The following is a 21,213-nucleotide window of genomic DNA, read 5'->3' on the forward strand; positions in this document are numbered from 1 at the left end:
CCAATGTTAATGATGTGCCCTATTCATGTTCTGTGTTTTGGACTAGGACTAGCCTTGAAGAGAGTTCTGAATGGTCTTACGTAAGTCTCTGATTTGAAAGGCCGGTCATATTCAGCACTTAAGAGTCAGACACTATTAAATTATCAAAGACCAACAAAGCCCTTTCCTCTCCCAAACTACTAGGAATAGTGAAGCTAGCTAAATATGGTAAAAGCAGCATGACAGATTGTCTTCATTGCACCTGCTACCATAGCTCCTTTGGTAGAGTATGGTGCTAACAATACCACTGTTGTGTGTTTGACTTCCAGGGAACACACATAATGAATAAATGATATGTATGCTATGTCTGTTACTCTACTCTTTTGAAGAACCTGAAAATGACATCTGAAGCACTGACCTCCTCCTGGATGATGCTTGACCGGATGCCAGCTTTCAGTAGCAGTAAAACTCTGCTCTCTAAACACAAGAAAACAACTCCATTGAGAATGAAATGTTCTCTTAGAAGGGTCTAAATATTTGACATTTAACTTCATATATTGGTAAACCATTTAGTTATAATGTAGCAAAGCAGGTTTAGATGCAGAAGTGTCATTTCTTTGTTGTTCTCCTTAAACCTGCAAATGTTAACCTCTCTATCGTCATCAGTGGTGGAAACATAAAACTGCAGACTTAGTTTTACATCGGTTATGAGTCGACGCTGCTCTTCTGCACAGATGACTCTGATAGTTTGAGGGTGCATGGATGAATGTTATCACCATATCTTGCTAGCTACACAAAGATTTACTAAGAAGAAAATCCTACAAGATGAACATCTGAAAAATATGTTATCGGAGCAAGTAGCATAAACTAACCACCACTGTAGCCTAACCATATTTTCTAAGTATTGACATGACTATAAAATACTTCATTTGGAATAAATTAGCATCAAATTAAGGACCACGTGAGGCATAACAATGAGCACAGAGATTAAAGACAAATGTAAAGCATAGCGCTGTCTTTATGGGTGTAGCATTTTCCTCGACATACAATATTTCTTTTAACAATGAATGTATCTTGTCAGACAAAGAGAAAGATGTGAAAAGAACAGAGAGAGCAAATATCACACAGTAGTTTCAATGTTTTCAATAATCTCCACAATGGATTTGGAAGGGGACAGTAGGGTGCATTCATCCTGTTCCCATAGACTTCCTGGACTCGAGTGTCCTTCAGTGCTAAGTTCGTCCTCTTCCTCAGACTCTTCCTCACAGGACTCCAGATAGTGTCCTCCCAACGCGTTGATCCCTGAGTCCTCGGAGTTGGAGGGCGAAGAGCAGTGGCCCATTTGTGGTCCTTTAACAGTCTCCTCAACAGTCCGCTGCTGTTTCTGTGGTGTCAGAGAGGCGGGGTTTATTTGAGGTGGAGTGGGAGGGGCCTCCGTGTGAACTGGGGGCCGCTGAATGTAGCACATCTTGCCGTTGATGCGTTTGACAATGTAGTCATCGATAAACAGTTCAGCAATGTTGCAGTATTTGGGAGATTCAGGACAAGGTGGAGGCAGGAAACAGGGGGAGATGCGGAGGAAGCGCTCAGTCAGAGAGATGGACAGATCGATGGTGTCGGTGCAGTCAGATGGAGCAGCCGGCACAGATGTGCTGGGTAGCTGAGCGACATTGGTCATGGGCTGGTAGACATATTTACCTGGACAGAGTAAAAGGAGATCATTACCTGGACGTGTCAGAAAGCATATACTAATTTGTGCATTAAAATTTTATTACCTCAACAAGACTGAAGCAAGCAGTAAAGTCAAGCTGAGGCTTTGGGAATATTTAGGTAGCAAAGCTTTAAAGGAATAGTTTACCCAAAAATGACAATTTGCTGAAAATGTACTCACCCTCAGGCCATTGAGGAGTTAGAACAGATTTGGAGAAATTTAGCATTTGCTCACTAATGGATCCTCTGCAGTGAATGGGTGCCGGCAGACTGAGAGTGCAAACCACTGATGAAAACATCCCAATAATACACTACTAATCCACATTATTTCACTCTAGAAACATATAAACGAATAAGGCGTGCTTGATCTGTGCATATTTCTCTCCTGATTCAGATGAGATGACTTTTTCACAGGAGAGAGCAATATTATTGATGACTCGTTTGAAGTAAAAAGGTCTGAATGATTGATTTGTTTCTTACAAACATGCAGCTTTTCACTTCACAAGGTGTTAATTGATGGACTAGAGCAGGGGTGTCAAACTCAGTTCCTGGAGGGCTGCAGCCCTGCAGAGTTTAGTTCCAACCCTGCTCCAACACACATACCATGTAGCTTTCAGACTTGATTAGCTGGATCAGGTGTGTTTAATTAGGGTTGCATCTAAACTCTGCAGGGCTTCGGCCCTCCAGGAACTGAGTTTGACACCCCTGGACTAGAGTCATGTGAATTACTTGTGGATTATTGTGATGTTTTTATCAGCTGTTTGGACCCATTCACTGAAGAGGATCCGTTAGTGAGCAATTTATGTGATGCTAAATTTCCCTAAATCTGTTCTGATGGAGAAGCAAACTCATCTTCATCTTGAATGGCCTCTGGGTGAATAAATATGCAGCTAATTTTTATTTTTGGGTGAACTGTTCCTTTAAGTATAACTGAGGCATCCAGAAAAAAGAAAAAGAAAATCAAATGCACAGGATGCTTCATACAGTCTCTTGCAGTGCACTGCAGTATTAGTGCCAGACCTCTGGTCTGAATGTCATCATCATTTACAAATCAATCTGTTTTGTTTTAATTAAAGCACACATATCAGTATCTCATATAACCTGTGGCGTGCATCTACATGCCGATGACTGTAGACACACACCAGTTTAGTTCATCTTTGGATTTGCTGTCATAAAAGACTAATCAAAAATCTAAAAGTGTCAAATGTAATTTCATTGAAACATATTTCATTACATAATAAAAAAAACCTGTGCACATTTAGAATAGTCAGAGATAAAAATGAATAATCCAAATAGGTTATGCTGTAATCCACTGAGGTTGTATCACAGTGCAGCAATACTACAGAATGAATTACACAGTGCTTATTCTACACGCCGTAGCATTTCTTTTTTTTTTTAATCATAGTCCACTAAGAATTTTAGGTGATGCTTCTTGCCCCCAAAAAAAACATTATTTAGTTACATTTGCCTTTGCATCTTACTGTAGCTATAATACTTCTATGCAAAAATAACCTCTGTCGTGATTGGTTAACCTCTCTGTATATGAAATGAGAAACAGCCCCACTGCCAAGCTGCTGAATGTTGAATAGGCTTTGATATGTATATGTAGACGTTTATTGTCTTTTTTATTAAGGCGCAATGTAACCAAAAAAAAAAAGAGTGTGTCATCCATTCACATCAAAAGCTACAACTGATCGAATGTGTGAAATAAATGTTTAATCTGTTGGCTGTCCAACCATGTTGGAAGACATACAACATGCTCATATTCCACAATGACAATGTCAAGATTTATTGGACCCCAATTAATGGTTCAGGGAGCATGAGGAATCATTTTCACGCATGAAATGGCCACCACAGAGCCCTGAGCTTAGCCCCACTGAAAGTCTTTAGTAAAAATTTACCCAACCACTGGTTTAAGCCTGTTGGGTCATATATTGGGTTGTTTTTTCCAGTGTTGGGTAGTTTTTATGTTACACAGCCGTTGGGTTAGTGGCTGGGTCAATCTCACTGACAGCTGAAAGTATGCATTTATAAAATGCTTGTTATACGAGTTTAAATGTATGTAATATTGTAATCTATGCTGTATAAATCAAAATAAATTCAATTAGTCTTATGTTTATGTCCATGGGTGTTCTTGCTCATTAATAAATGTTCATCTTTTGATTATTACTGTTGCTTTTAGTAATTCTGTGTGTGATTTCTACTTTCCAACCCATTTTAAGCCAGTAAAAATTATAGTAAGTTTTAAACAACAGAGTTAAAACAACCCCAGCATGCATTCTGTCCAATATTAAGCCTGTGCTGGGTTGCCAAATAACCCAGAAATGGTTGTTTTTAACCCAGCATTTTTGTTGGAGTCAGCTTTACAGAGTGATTCGACTCGTCCATTGTCAATACAAGATCTCAGCCAAACATTATTGCAACTCTTGATGGAAATAAATGGTGTGCTAAAGGTGGTCCATAATATTCGAGTGCAACTTTTTTGAACGCAGTGTAAAATCAACTCTAGCATATCCCAAAGACTTTCAATGGGGTCAAGCTCGGGTCTCTGAGGTGGCCGATCTTAAATAATTTGAGCCTGATGAATCTAGACATCTGGATTAATCTTGTAATATGGGCATGAGTATGTCTTACAACACTGTTGTTTGAGAAATAAATCAGTTAGGGTCAGTCAGCCAGAAACATACTGTATAATCACTGCAATAATCATTCAATCTTAAAATACCAAGTATTTGCTTATTTGAATCCAGACGGTGACCTTTTTTTTTTTTTTGGCCAGGCAGTGTATATCAAAAATTTGATCAAGGGGGAATTTTTCGTCCCATTTGTCATTTTGTGATTCAGGAGGGTGCTCATGCTCCTCTTTGTTGAAAAACTGTCCAAATAAAGAGAAGGAGGGACATACAGACCACACAGCTCATTTCCGTTTCGTTCCACACATCTGGCAGAATTCAGCCGGGGTGTGATCAGGACATCTATGACAACACTAATCTCCTGTTATCTAAAGCCCAGATCAACATCCACTCATTCACTCATGGCCTTTGACAGTAACTCTCGTCTTGTGTCTCGTTGTCTAAGCGATTTTCTCACATGCTCAATCTCCGTCTTTCTCTTTCACAAAAGCATCCCCTGAATTATAAAGAAGTCAGCTCTACAGAGATAACATATGACAGCAACCCCATCCATCCCATTTACTTCCCCAGAATGGATTTATAGGGGACACGTATGAAAGTAGAAGACAGCAACTGCCAAATATCTTGTGTCTGGTGCTGCAAACAGATGACTGTGCCAGGTCTAAACTGACTAAATGTATCAGCACCACAAACTAAACCACAGCATGAGAATAGCTTTTCCAGTGTTTGAGACAGTGTAATAAAAATATGTAACAATATAATAACAATATAGTATATTTTTAATACAACGATTTCCAAGTAATTCCACGCAGAGCTGCAAAAATGACTAAAACGCTGTTTTATGCATGCCAGGCCAGTAGATGTTGTCACTTTGTAAAGAAACTCGCGCATAGACTGAACGTGTTTTACACATCAGGTCACCATTTTCACAAATTCATAATTTTTATTTTTAAAATGTGAATTATTATGCAAAAATGCAAAAAATCTATTATGCAAAAATCACTTTTATAAGGTGTTTGAACACAGTTGTGTGGCCGCAGTGTGTGAAAACAACCAGCCTATAATGTTAAAAATCCACCCACTAATTTTTTAAATAAAACCAATAAATCATGAACAGCCTCTCCAAAGGAGCTGTTTCAGATTCTCCCTCTATTCACGTCACCGAGGGGAAAAAGTCCCACCCATTTATGACGCTCTCTGCCCAATTTTATCATAAACACAGCCCTGAGTGAGAAGCTGCGGTCCGCCATTACTGGAGTTATATATAATGTAAGCGCCAAAGAGGCTTTGCAAGTGTTGTGTTTTGGGATGCACTAATGAACAATCTCCTCCCATCTGAGCCGAGGACACTGCGGTTAAATGTAATTTTCGAAGGAAATATCACGGGAAAAAATACGTAACAGAATCAATACCAACGCTTCGTGCAAAAACATCAGCTCCAGACAAGAGTTTCTTGACACTCTGTAAGGCTAATTGCTAAAGCTATCATTGTCTCTGCCTGTTTTCACTGATGCTGCCTTCAAGTGCTACCAGAATGATCATGAATAGGAATGTGGTTGTTAAAAGTTGCATATGAAAGCAATGTGAGTCGATCGCTTGAAGTTGTCGAGTTCATAATCAGAAGTGGGACTTATAAAGTTTGTGACCGCATGAGACCAGCTATGTTGTTATTTTCATCCCGCCGTCCTCCCCGGCTGTGTAATTCATAAACGCGAATTTATTATGCACAGTATAATCAGATGACTGACTTTGAAACACAGTAAAGATAACAGGCTTGTATTAATAGTGGAATGTTTATTTGCAAAGGCTAGCACTGCTAATGCTGGAGCTTGAGCTCTTGAAGCTCCGCCCTCTTCTCCGGGAGCAACAGCTCATTTGCATTAAAGTAACACATTCAAAAACAATGCGTTTTGGCTCATACCCTAAAAGTGGCAAATTTAACAAGCTATAAAAGAGTATTTTGAGCTAAAACTTCACACATACGCTCTGGGGACATCAGAGACTTATTTTACAGCTTGTAAAAAGGGGCATAATAGGTCCCCTTTAATACCGAACGATAACAGTATCACTTTCAAAAACTTTGAAAAAACTTTCCATTTTCAGGCCCCCAAAACGCTGTTGTCGTGTAAATGAACACATTAAAAAAATTATATTTTTAGTTGAAAACGTTGTGTAAATGCCCCCTTAAGATAATTGTAAGCACAAAAAGATAAAGGCACAAAACTAAATATGTCCAATTTAGGTTCTAATATGTACTTTTAAAGTGTTAATATGTACCTTGTACAATTTAGGAGTAAATAAGGTACCAAGATTAGCTTTTGTACTTTAGAGTACCACCCCAGTGACAACTTTGTACATTTTTAAGTGTATAAGCATGCAGCCCTGAGATTTGATACGATTTCTGTAATAAATTCATGAGTGGAACTTAATAAACATATCTTTTCCGAGAAAAGCAAAGACAACAAAAGAAACACAAAAGCAAAAAACTCATTACATTCTAATGAGATTCCAAACATGTCCTGTGAAAAGTGCAAATTAAGCAAATTGCAGGGGTGGCGACTATCTCAACTCAGCGGAACACAATTATTTCGCTATACTTTTCTCATGTGCAATCAACAATAGAGGTTCCGCTTGTACGATTCGGCATTCATTTACAGACTTCTTTCGGTTCTTTGTTTTATAAATCTGTTGAACAAAGGACCGGATCTCCAAGCCAGAACAGAGCTCACAGAGGAAATCAATGTTTGACAGCTGGAGCTGGAGCTGAAGGCACAGTGGCAGAAACAGGAGGCTTCCTTCTCTACGTTTCACACCTGGCCACATAACATCACTAAGCAGCACGTACAAGCCTGAAGCACAGACGCCACTCTCACACCACAGCCCTGGATTTACTCAAAGTATGACTGGATACTGTCAAACCCAAACACAGCTGAGCAAAGTGGTGCTGTGGAACAGCAATATTAGTAAATCATCACAATGCACAGCATAACACAGTGATGTCCCGAAAGGGGCTCTCCTTGCACCCTAAGAAGAGGTAAGACACAATAAAGACTTTCTACAATGGAAACAGAATTGCATTTGAAAGGATTTAGGAGATTTACGTTTTTTTTTGGCATTGAGCACAATCTCAGTACTCATTCAGTGGGGTCAGTAAGATTTTTTTAAAAGAAATGTTTCTTATGCTCACCAAGGCTGCTTTTATTTTATAAAAAAAAAATACAGTAAAGATAGTAACATTGTGAAATAATATTACAATACAAAATCATTGTTTTCTATTTGAATATATTGTAAAATATAATTTATTCCTGTGATGGCAAAGCTGAATTTTCAGCATAATTACACCAGTCTTCAGTTTCACATGATTATTCTAATATGCTGATTGCAAAAGAAACATTTATTATTATTATTATTATTAATGTTGAAAACAGTTCTGCTGCTTAATAGTTTTGTGAAAAGCCATGATACTTTTTTTCTTCATATTTTTTGATAAATAGAAGGCTCAAAACAACAGCAATTATTTGAAATAGATATCTTTTATTAGATTAAAAATGTCTTTACTGTCACTTTTGATCAATTTAATGCATCCTTGCTGAATAATAGTATTAATTTATTTCTGAAAAACTTTAAACGGTAGTGTACCTCTCCACTTCTGGATCTGTAGAGCTTTCATAAAATGAACCTGATAATGAGCCACAGATGGGGTTGTGAATAGCAGTTATCATTTGTGCTATAGGTGTAATTTTAAAAGTCTGCAACACAGTTATGCATCCCAGGATTTCCAGCCATTACAGCAGGCATACTAAACAATATATATCGGGGTGAGCATGCTGTGTTTGTAATTTTATGGTATATTTTGTGCTTCTCACAATGGCGCACCAGTCAGTAGTTATATCACAGGGCAAGTGTGCTGGCTGATAAACCACGAGCATGCATTAACATAATGCTCTCTATTGCAATAATGCTAGATTTAAGCTGTCATAATGTGCACAGACTGATAAAGGACATACACGTATTTAAGAAACACTGAGTGTCTCCCACCATCCTATAGTCCAGATTCATTATTTTGCATCTTCATATCTCATGTGTGCATTAATGAAAGGTAAAAACTATTACACTATCACAATATATGCTAATAATGAAGTAATCATAAAACAGAGGTTGCATAACTGCATTTGCAAACCAGTATTACATTGTGCAGTAAATTTAGGATTACATGCTTTTATTGATCAAATAAATACAGATGCATCTCAACCCCAACCCTACCCAATACTGTAGAGATGGTCGTTTAATGAAGCTCAAATGTAAATATTCTAATATTTTGAGATACTGATTTTTGACTTTCATGAGCTGTAAGCTCTAATCATCAAAATTAAAACAAAACACTTTTGAAGTGTTTTACTTGACATGTAATGAATCTAAAATATATGAAAGTTTAACGTTTTGAAATAAGTTACAAGAAAAAAACATATTTTCACCATATTCTTATTTTCTGAGATGCATAAATACATAAATAGAGTACCCATTCTGTGCTGTATAAGTAATCACAAACACAGACCAGCTAGCTGATCAGCTTAATCTGAAAATAAATAAAAGAATCTGTGGGTAGAAACTACTCTGAGGGCCATTAAGGATAATATTATTTTATTATTTGACGGCTGAACTCAAAGTTCAGTTCCCCTGACGGAAGTGTCATGAGAGGGTATTAAATACCCTCACGCTGACATTTACCTCCCTTAAACACAACGAAAGCCTTTACAATCACTCAGGAGCTGAACTCGTTCAGAGGGACGTGAACTAGAGGAAGTGAGCATCCTGCTAAAGGAGCTGTCGCTTCCTGTGTATACGCTGATCCAGGGTCATGCCAAGATAACAACTGGAGAATATAGAGGTGGCGTCCAGGTTCAGGTGGGGTGAGGTCTGCTTAGATAAAGTCAAATATAAAGGTTAACCCTCACGCTGGATTTGCTGGCGAGCCATTTCTGGGCAGATATTCATGAATGACACATCTATTCTCAAAAACATATGAAGCCATATAATGCTGAAAAAGCTTCCAAGTGACACCAGACAACAGTTTCTGAGCTCATAAATGTTCCCAAAGCAGCTGTGACAGTAAATAAGAAAAAAAGGTTGTGCCATCATAAACACAGCGCCTTATATTCATCAAATAGATGTCATATTTGAAACCCTAGATTCCATAAAAATAGTAACGAAAATGAAATATTGTGCATGTATTCACTATATTTTCCTTCAAGATGATCGATGGCGGATTATTTCTTTCTACTACATGTTTGGGCAGTGAGCTTTATTAATCATACTGTCAGCTGCATTATTGTCCCTTTATTGTGTGACGTGAATGCTACTCCGCATTTCAGACACTTATTGTATTATCAGGTGATGCATTGAATGCATTTGCATGTCAGAAGTTGGCCACTTACAGTGACACCAGCCCAAATGGCAGCACCAGTGCAGTTTGAAACACTTTCCGTGGCTGTGTGTCGCGCAGATGGACAGTCCATCACAGGGAAGAAAGTCCGGCCTGCCAGCACAGCTTTTGGCCAGAGCTTGAGCTTCATCTAACTTATCGCTCTTCAAAGCCTTCTGAGCTCCAGTGTAAGCCATGGTTACTGTAACTGAAGAAGAGACATGCAATGCAAATACACTGTGTTACCTACTGACTTACTGAAATATTAAGGAATAAAATGTATTTAGGACACACTTTATATGACATATAATGTATAATAATACTGTTTTTAATTGCACCTTTTATTTTACAGTATTATATCATATTACCATGTGATACCATTGCAGTTATGTAAAATATTACTGTATTAAAAATAAAGGAAGAACAGCAGAGTGTTAGTCTCAAATAATAAGAACTACACAAGTATATGGAGTTTGGTTTTGCTTACCTTGTTCAGGTTTGAGCACTTACAGCTGATGATGATTTCCTGCCATCACACAACATCTGCATTAAGATCCCTGTAGTCGGACGGAATGTGAAGAATAACATTTTCCCATATTAAACTGACAAATTGCTTCTCGATGAGGATAATCCTTGGCTTTTCATAGATTTCCAGAGAAGTATCAATTGAACTGAGTTAAAACACCGGTGGCTGCCAGATCTCTACTGAGGAACAGTCGTGCATGTGAAGGGTCCTGGATGTGAAACAAGAGCCCGGCACTGAGAGCTGCTCGCCTCGCGCGCGGACAGATATTATACTGCACACGGACGCAGTGGCGACACGTGACCAGCAGACGGCGCTATAATCTCCGAGAGACATTACTAAGGTTTTCTCATTTACATAATTTTTTTGTAAGGTGCACAAAGAAACAAAGAGCTTTAGAGAGTTTTTTTTTTTCTAAATAACAATATAATAATATAAAAACTATATTAATAATACAAAAATTATATTATACACTTATCCTTGGTAGGTAATTATTATAGTGGTAAAAACAGAGCAAATGTATGACACGTTTTCGGTATTCTGTGAACATTTAAAGGGGTGCTATTATGCTTTTTCACTTTTTGAATTTTAGTGTGTAATGTGTATATTTGGGCATATAAAGAGCTACAAAGTTACAAATCTCAAAGTCCACTCCAAAGGGAGATATTTAGCTTTTAAAAAAATAAATTTTCCAGAACTACAACGAACGGCTCGTTTGGACTACAAAGTTGTTTTCCTGTATTTGTGACATCACAAATTGGCTCATTAGAATATCATTAAAATAAATCCCGCCTACATTAATTTGATTGGTTGGCGGGTGGGGAGAATGCTTGGTTGAGCTCTGCACATTTCAAAATCGAAACCTGGGGCTGGTGTTTGTATATCACTGTATTTCTGATGGAAACCAACTGTTTTCAGAAAATGTTGGACGTCATTTTCATTTCATCTTGCATATAATGTCTGATAAAGCAGCGTTTGTGAGCAGAGCTCTGCTTCGTGTGCAGCGTTACCGGGAAACACCACAAACTTAGGTAAACAATATAAATCCAAATGCAGTTGTTAGTGAAAATTACACTAAAATGTTGCAATGACAAAATATTGCACTAAATTAAAAGTTCAAATGTTACAAAAAAAAAATACAATATTGATGTTGTAATACTGGTAGCACTAATATAAAAATTTGATGTTATATTTTACAAAAAAGTAACAAATTTGAAACACGTTGATGTTGTATTTTTTTGTATTAATGTAGTATTAGTTTTTTTTTTAATGCATGATAGTAACCCTAGAATGTGATCAAACTGTTTAAAATAGCTGGGCATATTTTTTATGACTGCAGAAATGTGTTATTTCAGTACACACATTATCCCACCGGTCACAATTTTGACCGACCATAAAACTATTTTTCACACACTTCAAAAAAAAAAAGAATAATAATTGGCCTGGTTTCATAGACAGGGTTTAGCCTAAAACAGAATTAGGTCATAGTTCAATTAGGACATTTAAGTAATTTTTATAAACATGCCTTAGAAAGAACATTACTGGTGTGCATCTTAAGACAAAACAAATGCACTGACATGTTTTAAGATCAGTCAGTGCAAGTTTCTTTCAGTTGAAACAGCTCAGATTTACATTTTAGTCTAGGACTAGGCTTAAGCTGTGTCTGTGAAACCAGGGGATTGATTATTTCAAAGGGTTACTAAAGACACATCATTTGGATATTTTCATGTCTGGGAAAAGTTGGGATTAAACGGGTTAATGATATGTTAGTGAATGCAAAATTCTGATCTCTCTATGTACATGTACAAATAATTTGGCCTTCATAGTTTGATTTCTACACACTCTTTGGACATAGTTCAAAGGGGTGAACACAGGGGTTTAGTGTGGTTTAATTAAACAGCCTCAAACATATTTGGGTAGCAGCACAGGAGTAATAGCAATTAACTTATCCCTTGCAGCAAAGCACAAATCACATCATACACACTACACCTCCTATTCCACATAGATCCTCAAAGCCAAATTAATTAAAAAGTTTTCCTCAAACTGAATGCACAGCCATATAAATGATATAAAGCACATTAACCGGTAATTCATCATGTATACACTACTGTTCAAAACTCAGGAGCCAGTAAAAAAGTCAAATAAAAAAAGACTTATTTAGCAAGGATGTATGAAATTGATGAAAAAGTGACCGTTAAATCATTTATAAAACATTTATAATGTCACAAAAAAAATCTAATAAATTCTGTTCTTTTGAACTTCATTGAAAATCCTGAAAAAAATATTAAAATATTAAGCTGCACAAAACTATTCACAACATTGATAACAATAAGAAATGTTTCTTGAGCATCAAATCAGCATATTAGAATGATTTCTGAAAATCATGTGACACTGATAATGGCTACTGAAAATACAGCTTTGCCATCACAGAAATAAATGATATAAAATATATTAAAATCTAAAACAGTTATTTTAAAATTGTAACAATATTATTGTTTTTCTGTATTTCTGATCCAATAAATGAAGTCTCAGTGAGCATAAGAGACTTCTTTCAAAAAAATCATAAAATCTAACTGACCTCAAACGTTTGATTAGTTGCTTTTGTTGTGAATGTGTATGGGCAGCTGCAAGCGTCTGAGAACCCTCTCATCCATGAATCCTTTAAAGATAAAATGCCACTTTTCTAATGCATTTTTACAGCAGGGTAAATGAAACACCAAAGGGCCACGAGACCAAAGCTGTGCAAAAATGAAACAAGGTAATTTGTTTGGCTTTATTTGGCTTTCTGCCAAAACTAAAGACATCTGCTTCTAAGAAATGCTTAACATAAAACACAGGAAATTAAAACCTCTTCTGGGAGACATAATGAAAGCCAATGAGACAGGGTTAAGAGTCGAGAAAGTAAATTCTTTATTAATAACAGCTTTCAGCAGTGTTAAATGAACACATTTGGCATGTTGTGCTTTTGGAGATGGCTGTGCATTGTTTTGATATGCTCTCTCCATTTTTGAACAGGAGGACTGTCACAAGCCACAAGTTTTTTCAAAAGGGGACTGGACTCCGAATGAGGCACATCAGGATGGGCTTGGTGATAATGCTCCAACATCTCCAGCACTCTTTCCAGGCCCACCATGCTGGCGTAGAACATGGGCCCACCTCGATGCCTTGGAAAGCCGTAACCGAACAGATAGATGACGTCAATATCCTCGGGTCGGGCAGCTATGCCATCTTCCAGGATACGGAAACCCTCGTTGGCCAGGGCGAAAAGGCATCTCTCAATAATTTCTTGATCTGAGATATTGCGCTGTTGAATGCCGTACCTGCTCCTGTACATCTCAAGGAGGTTCTGGAGACTCCCGTCGCAAAACCAAAGTCCTCCAGAGCCTTGTCGATTTGTTCAGGTGTGGCTCCCTCCTTCAGCAGGAAGGTGGCTTGATCCAGGTAAGGCTTTAGCATGCGGTTTCCAACAAAACCAGGGCAGTTTCCAAAAGCGACACTTACTTTTCCCAAGGCTCATTGCTGTAGCGAGGGTTTCACTTGAGGAACAAGGCCCGCAGATGACTTCTTCTCACTTGCACATGTCATGAAGCTGCTAGAAGTGCATCCCAACCATCAGGTGCGGTCTATCCGTCACACCAGCCAGCGCATCTACATCCAGAGCAGAGGTGTTGGTGCAGAGTAGAGTGGCTTGTCCACAAACCTTGAAAAACATGCTTCTTAAGTGCCATGTCTTCAAAGACAGCTTCAATAACAATGTCCACATCCTTCAGGTCCTGTAAGCCGAGGGTGAATTTGAGGAGATTGAGAGAGGCACTCACTCCCCGTCTTTTGGCATCTCTCTCCAGCATGCCAATCACCATCTGCTTGCCAGTCTCCAAGAGTTTCTTTTCTGACTCTACAGCAATGATAGAAATTCCCACGCGTGCCAGAGACACAACAATGCCCCTTCCCATAGTGCCGAGACCTAAAAGATTGACGGTCAGTACAGAGTAAAACAAAACCGCCAATTTAAAACAACATGGGCACAATTAGACTTGTTAATTGGCAGACGGTGAAACTGAGCAGAGCACAAAACTGTGCCAACACTGCTGAGAATTAGCGACATTGCGACATTAGCACATTAACAACCAATATGTGTGTATAAAGCTGTCCAAGATGAAAATGCTGAACAGGAATAAGAAAATGGGGGTTTTAAATTAACTTTTTTTTTTTAAAGAACTATTTAGCAATGGTTTCAATTAACAGCTGATCAAATGTATGCTTTAAAGTTCCTTTGGGTTAAATAAATAAAAAAATGTAAAAGAAGATATTTTGTAAATAAATAAAATAAAATATGAATATGGATTTGTCCATACAATGAAAGTCAATGGGTCCAATGCTGTTCCTCAAATCATCATCTTTTATAGTCAGCTGAAGAAAGTAAGTCCTACAGGTTTGGAACGTCATGAAGGTGAGAAAAGGATGATTTTTCAGATTTCAGTCAATCCCTCTACAACGCAGTGTTATTTTGTATTTACAATTATAGTTTTTAGTGATATTTTTGATTAGCTTTCATTTTTATATTTTCATTTTATTTATTTTTTTGCGAATGTGTTTAGTAAATTATTAAATTATTTTTATTATTTAAATGTTATTTAGGTTTCATTCATTTATTTATATTAAAGTTTTACTGTTTTAATTTCCATTTAGTAATTTCTAATAAAACAAAAGTCGGCACACCATAAGGCTCCAAAATGTCAATTTACTACTGAACTTCAAACAAGGTAACATTTCGATCTATCAGGTTCTCTGTTAGACAATAAAAATGGATTTCAAACATGCCTTTATACTCACAGGTAATTAATCAAGAGTCACATTACCTTTTTGGAGCCTATGGTGTGCTGACTTTTGTTTGTTTTTTTTTCATTATTTTCGTTGCCAAGCACCCAATTTTAAGCATTTTGTGCCATTGATGTGTGTGCTTTGGTTCCGTCTTTCCTCGTTTAGTAATTTTAGTACTTCAACTTATTGCAGTCAGTTGCCAAGGCTAAGTTTTTAATCTAATATATTTTATTTCAGATTTATTCAAACTAACATTAATGTTTTAATAGTTTTAGTCAATGCACATGAAGACTCTTTTCATACCTATGACGGCTGCACTGTTTGCTGTTGTTCCATTGCGCTCCACTGGGTAGAGCTCATTTCCCAGCAGTCCTCTGAGCAAACAGTACTGAAGAGCCCGGGCCTGGCTGGAGTTGAAAAGAGTGGCCATCAATTCACTCTCCTGCTTTATTCCCTTGCTGTAAGGCATTGTAGCAGCTGCCCGCACCGCCTGAATACAAGCCAAAGGTGCCATCACTCCCCGAGCCTTCTTTTTAACCTGCATGGTGACCGCTTCTAAGAGGGCATCCAGATCTGGAGAGCAGGGTGTGGTCTCTTCGGGAAGACAACGGTTTGCCTGTTAAAAAACATATCAAACATGATGTCAAAATATAATGCGATACACAAAGGCAAAGCTGAGTGGACAGTACTGAACCTTTCCAGTGACTAATGCATGTTCCTGATTGGCTGACAATGGAAAGTAGCAGTGATCTACACAAAAATAATTAAACCATCAACAAGTTCATCTACCAATGTTCCAAAATTGTCATGGTAATCCAAATCAATTGCTAAAAAATGTTGAATTCATCAAAGTCTGAAAGTGTATAATCATGGCACTCAAAGCACAGTGTGAAAGAAACAAGCACTAGATCTGACTTGAGTCCTATTCTGTCTGGTATACACCCATTCACACTTCCTCATGCATCTGCACAACAAACCAACAGCCCGTCAAAATGGCATTTTTCTGAATTTATCAGGTTCTAACGTTTGACTTCCTGCCTTACTAAAAGGATTATGCAGGGCGGTGCTTGATTCAATATAGCTTCTAACTGCATTAGATTCATCTTCCTCTCTGGAATCTGGGTCACACTTATGAGCCTTAAAGGGCCAGCAGAACCAGAAACCAACAGTTTTGAGAAATCAATATAAAGTATATTGATAAGTATGAGTATTTCAAGCAGAGTTAATTCTATAAATTTCAGAGCTGCAAATACTGCAGTTTTTTCACCCTTGAATTATCATGGTGGCATTTTCATTGTACTGTACAATGGCTACGAGTAATGCATTTCATATAACACATAAAAGCATAAGGAGTGATGTCTAGTGTGCTGTGCTATACTGCATGATACAGCTGTATCTGTGGTTAATCTGTGATGCTGTGGGCAGGACTTGATTCACTAATGCGGTGATTTATTGTGAGTAAGTACTGTAGGGCTGGGTCAGATCCTGATAGGTGCATTTGGCAGATGTTTTTGCGACTGGAAAACAAGATAAATCTCTGCAGCTATGAGCGCCGAGAGCCAGATCCTACAGAAAGTATTTAGGGAGTATGAGTGTGCCACTTTTTATTACCCTGCTGAATAAGTAATAAAATAAAACAAACACATAACAATCCTGGTTCTGTAAGTATTTTTCCCATTCACTGGGAAATGGGATTTTAAGCAAATTCTGTAAGTAAAGAACTACAAGATGCATGACAACATTCCAACTTTCATTTGTATTAAATAATTGGAAATCAGTAAAAAGACACTCATAACACATTCTTTTACGAGTAAATTAGTAACTCATTTCATGAAGCATTGTGAATTATGTAACTCAAAAGCAATCATAAAATAAAACTATTGACTAATAATTATGAAGCATAAATTTTTTTGCAATATATAAAAAGGATTTGTTATTAAGGCTGCATTTATTTGATAAAGAAATACAGTAATATTGTGAAATATTAAAACAACTGATTTCTATTTTAATATATTTTAAAATGTAATTTACTCCTTTGATGGTAAAGCTGAATTTTCATCAGCTATTACTCCAGTCTTCAGTGTTTGGTGCTCAAGAAACGTTTAATATCTTATTATGATGAAAACAGTTGCTGTGGTCCCTCTTTATATTAGGTGGTCTTAACTACCATGTACTTGCATCAGACAATATGTACAATGTACTTATTGTGTTCATAATGCATTTCAAAACACTTTTGCTGCTGGGGACAGGTTTGGTGGTATGGGTTTAAGGGTGGGTTAAGGTGTAAGGGATGATGGGTCAACAGTGTAATTATAAATGTACTTACAAAAATTAATTACAGATGTAATTACAGGTAGGTAATTTTAAAAATATAAGTACGATGTCAAAACAAGTACAGTATGTACACAATTATATCAAATTATTAATTTAAAGGTAAGTACATAGTAGTTAAGGCCACCTAATATAAAGTAGGACCGTTGCTGCTTATCTTTTTGTGGAAATCGTGATACTTTTATCAAGAAGAAATGTTAAAATTAAAAATTTGAATGGCCCCAAACCTTTGAACAGTACTGTGTGTGCATCAAGGGAGTGAGAGGTGTCAGCTGAGCTCTTTCAATGGAGAAAATCATTTTTACCCCAGGGACCCTACTGTTGAACATGATCCATCACATTCATGAGATTTACCATCCAGGCTAATTCTCAGCCATTCTCTTTAAACATATTCTCTGTTGTCACATTTTGAGGTGGAATCAACCTGTTTACATTCTGACAGATTTGACATGTGACCCTGGACCACAAAACCAATCATAAGTGTCAATTTGTCAAAATTGAGATTTATACATCATCTGAAATCTGAATAAATAATCTTTCCATTGTCGTATGATGTATGAGATACAACTATTTGAAAATCTGGAATCTGAGGGTGCAAAAAAAAATCTAAATATTGAGAAAATCGCCTTTAAAGTTGTTCAAATGAAGTTCTTGGCAATGCATATTACTAATCAAAAATGAAGTTTTGATATATTTACAGTAGGTAATTTACAAAATATCTTCATGGAACATGATATTTACTAAATATCCTAATGATTTTTGGAATAAAAGAAAAATCAATCATTTTGACCCATGCTATGTATTTTTGGCTATTGCTACAAATATACCCCAGCGACTTAAGACTGCTTTTGTGTCCAGGGTCACAATTTTGAACCATTTACAATAGATATTTATCATTAGTCAGTACATCAGGCACATATTTTGTGTCGTCCACCATACCTGCTCCACAATTCCATTTAGTTGACTGTCGTGAGGATTTGGCCGGGTTGATCTTCGCTCAGCGTGTGATTACAGTGAGAGCATTAGTTGTGGCCAATCTTTAATCTCCCTCCAGAGCTTATCCTGACTCTAGATGAACCCTGATCTCTCCCTAAGAGTGTCACTCACAACATTCACATTACAAGGGATCTGGCTCCCTCAGTCTCAGTGAGAATCTGTGGCCTGTAGAGTACAACGAACATCTGCAATTACTGTAGACCTAGAAAAGCTGAATAAATTGACAGAAATATTTCAAGATGATTTAATTGCTCTCATATAATTTTTCATTACTGGAGGAAATGGGGGTCAAGCAGAAGGTGAAGGATTGGCATTCATTTTTCAGAAGCTGCAGAGTCTCTAATCGCTTTTTCAGACCGAAGATGATTCAACACCCTCCAAGCGATAGTATACACAATTTTTTTGACTCCACTTGACCAGTTTTTAAAAGACAATCAACGAGTCTAGTCCCTGAGTAAAATCATTAGCATTTTGCATGTTTTTGAACTGGTTTAAGGTGATACAAAAACCATCTTATCATAATATGGAATTAAATCCTCAAAAAATTGTTCTCCAATGCTCAGAGGGGTCACAATAAATATTCTAATAACGTTTGTTCTATTTCAGTTCTTGAAAAATAGATCAAAAGAACAGAACGACTGAAAGTCGTTGACAAGGATATGAAACATTAATTCCATTTGCTGTGACAAAGGATTTATCTGGTATGTCCCCTGACAAAGCTTGCCAAAGACTCTGCTTCCCTTCACTCTTCAGGCTTTTAATATTTGTATTTCTGCATTCTGCTCCGTGACCTGGTCAACGATGCCCAGCTTCAGAGCCTCCTGTGCAGAGATATGGCGGCCTGCAATATCACACAATAATGCTGCTGTTAGTAAAAGGGAAACTGAGCGATGTGGGGTGCTTTACTTGATTATTTTTCTGCTTAATATATTATAACGAGTGAGGAAAATCCCATCATAATCATAAAACAACTGAAACCTGATTGCTCATTTGTTAAAGGATTAGTTCGCTCAGAAATGAAAATAAATGACTTATGCTCACAGCATTTCAATCTTGTATTTTACCAGAAGAAAACAAATAAAAGTTTCAAAAAGAATGTTTATGCATGCTCACAAGAAAAAAAAAATAATAATTATATATATATATATATATATATATATATATATATATATATATATATATATATATATATATATATGTGTGTGTGTGTGTGTGTGTGGTTTATGAGGACACAAATGTGTATAATGACATGGGTATGACAGAGGTATTACAATATGAAGGTGGTTTATGAGGACACTGCCTATGTCCCCGTAATTCAAAAGTCTTCAAAAACATACTAAATGGTGTTTTTTTGAAAATCTAAAAATGCACAAAGTCTCCTGTGAGGGCTAAGTTTATCAATCAAAAACAACATACAATGCTGACACCTAGTGGGAAAAGGTTTATTTACTACTGATTTTTTTTTTTGTTATCTATTACTTTAATTTTTTTATCATAATATACCTTATGGGATTAAATTTAGCACTTGATCATTTAAAAAAAAAAACTATTTAATTAATTATTAAATCTCTTTTGAATTAGCAAGCAATGGCAGTTACAGAACATAAAAAAAAAAAAAAAAAAAAAAAAGAATTAGGGGACTGGATCATTTTTTTCATAGCCAATCAGAAATTTCAGAAACGTTCTCCGCATGACATGACTGTTATGTTGTTTATGGAGGGTTGCAGAGAGGGCATGTGGTTGACGTTAGCAAAGGGGCTGAAATCTGTCGGGGTGAATTGTGGGTGTGCCAGTAGGCTAAGTGTATGATTTGCCAGTGGTGATCAGTTCTAGGGCAGCAGGAATGCTGTGTTCCCCCTGCAGCTGGCAGGATGCCCAAAGTCACCTCTGGAAGTCCAAGACGTGCCTGGAACACATAATACAGACTCAGTGCGTAAACCACAAAACAACAACCTTTCCCTTCTCAGATAAACTTCAAATATTGATATCAAAGTTCAACTGATTAACTAGGGACACATCAGCACTAGACAGTGTTGCACAATATTGAAGCTAGTTCAGTATGCATGTGCACAAGAATAAACAGCAGTACAAAATGGTTTACCTTAAAGTGTGCAATACGATAGTGACAGACTAGGGCTAATTCAAAGCCCCCACCTAGAGCCACCTCCTCTATGGCAGCAACCACAGGTTTCTCTCCTGCCTCTATGGCATCTAACAAGGGTACCAGCGGAGGTCCTCTTAAAGATCCAGCAAACTCACGGATGTCTGCACCTAGAAGAACACAACATCATTAGATATTATAAGATGGTCTTAAGGCTTGAATACACAGTGAGACATACGTTTCTGCATGAGTTTGTTGGAACAACTTTAAAGTGTGGTTGCGTGTGATCCTCAGTTGTTTAATATGCCCAGTTTTTCTCTGTAACTATTTACAATGTTGGCAAGTGTTTTAAAGTCTGTTCAGATTTTAAAAGTCGTATTCAGCCTTTACATAAATCAGCCAAAGGAAGCATTTCATTGAAAGATTTCATTATAATCTTCAATCATGATGGATTTTTATCTTTAATATTCTTCTAACCTCCACAAAACCTTCCATTCTCTCCGTAGATGACCACTGCCGTGACCTTTGGGTCATTCAGGGCACGCTCCATGCTCTTTGCAATGGCATGACGCACTGCAGAACTAAGGAGAAAGCAGATGTTCAAATCATTATTGTTCAAACTTAGACGGGTTTATAACAATGCACTTGGACATTTGTGGACAAGATCATGTGTATAAATCTTAGCATTTATAAAACG

At 37.1% G+C, this 21,213-nt stretch overlaps 1 protein-coding gene and 1 pseudogene across 2 annotated transcripts; both read right to left on the bottom strand.

The window, feature by feature from the left end:
- Nucleotides 1-969: 969 nt before the first annotated feature.
- Nucleotides 970-10,512, bottom strand: LOC306877251 (UPF0524 protein C3orf70 homolog B). Its single transcript, XM_079428895.1, has 3 exons — nucleotides 10,232-10,512; nucleotides 9,758-9,952; nucleotides 970-1,677 (listed from the first exon to the last, which is right to left on the bottom strand). Exons 2-3 carry the CDS (start codon nucleotides 9,939-9,941, stop codon nucleotides 1,100-1,102), a joined length of 762 nt encoding a protein of 253 aa, XP_079285021.1. The 5' UTR covers nucleotides 9,942-9,952; nucleotides 10,232-10,512; the 3' UTR covers nucleotides 970-1,099.
- Nucleotides 10,513-13,202: 2,690 nt separating this feature from the next.
- On the bottom strand, nucleotides 13,203-21,169 carry LOC306877087 (peroxisomal bifunctional enzyme-like; annotated as a pseudogene). Its single transcript has 7 exons — nucleotides 21,162-21,169; nucleotides 20,994-21,097; nucleotides 20,517-20,686; nucleotides 20,230-20,321; nucleotides 19,162-19,256; nucleotides 15,392-15,704; nucleotides 13,203-14,231 (listed from the first exon to the last, which is right to left on the bottom strand). The product of its transcript is annotated as a peroxisomal bifunctional enzyme-like (transcript).
- Between the last annotated feature and the right edge of the window lie 44 nt (nucleotides 21,170-21,213).

The sequence above is a fragment of the Barbus barbus genome, assembly GCF_936440315.1.
Source record: "Barbus barbus genome assembly, chromosome: 11".
Lineage (NCBI taxonomy): Eukaryota > Metazoa > Chordata > Actinopteri > Cypriniformes > Cyprinidae > Barbus > Barbus barbus.

Bases quoted from the DNA above. Each gene is read 5' to 3' on its own strand.
- LOC306877251 (XM_079428895.1), bottom strand. From the start codon at position 9,941: ATGGCTTACACTGGAGCTCAGAAGGCTTTGAAGAGCGATAAGTTAGAT. The intron at 1,678-9,757 runs GTAAGTGGCCAA...TACTCTGTCCAG, and splicing joins CCATTTGGGCTGGTGTCACT to GTAAATATGTCTACCAGCCC.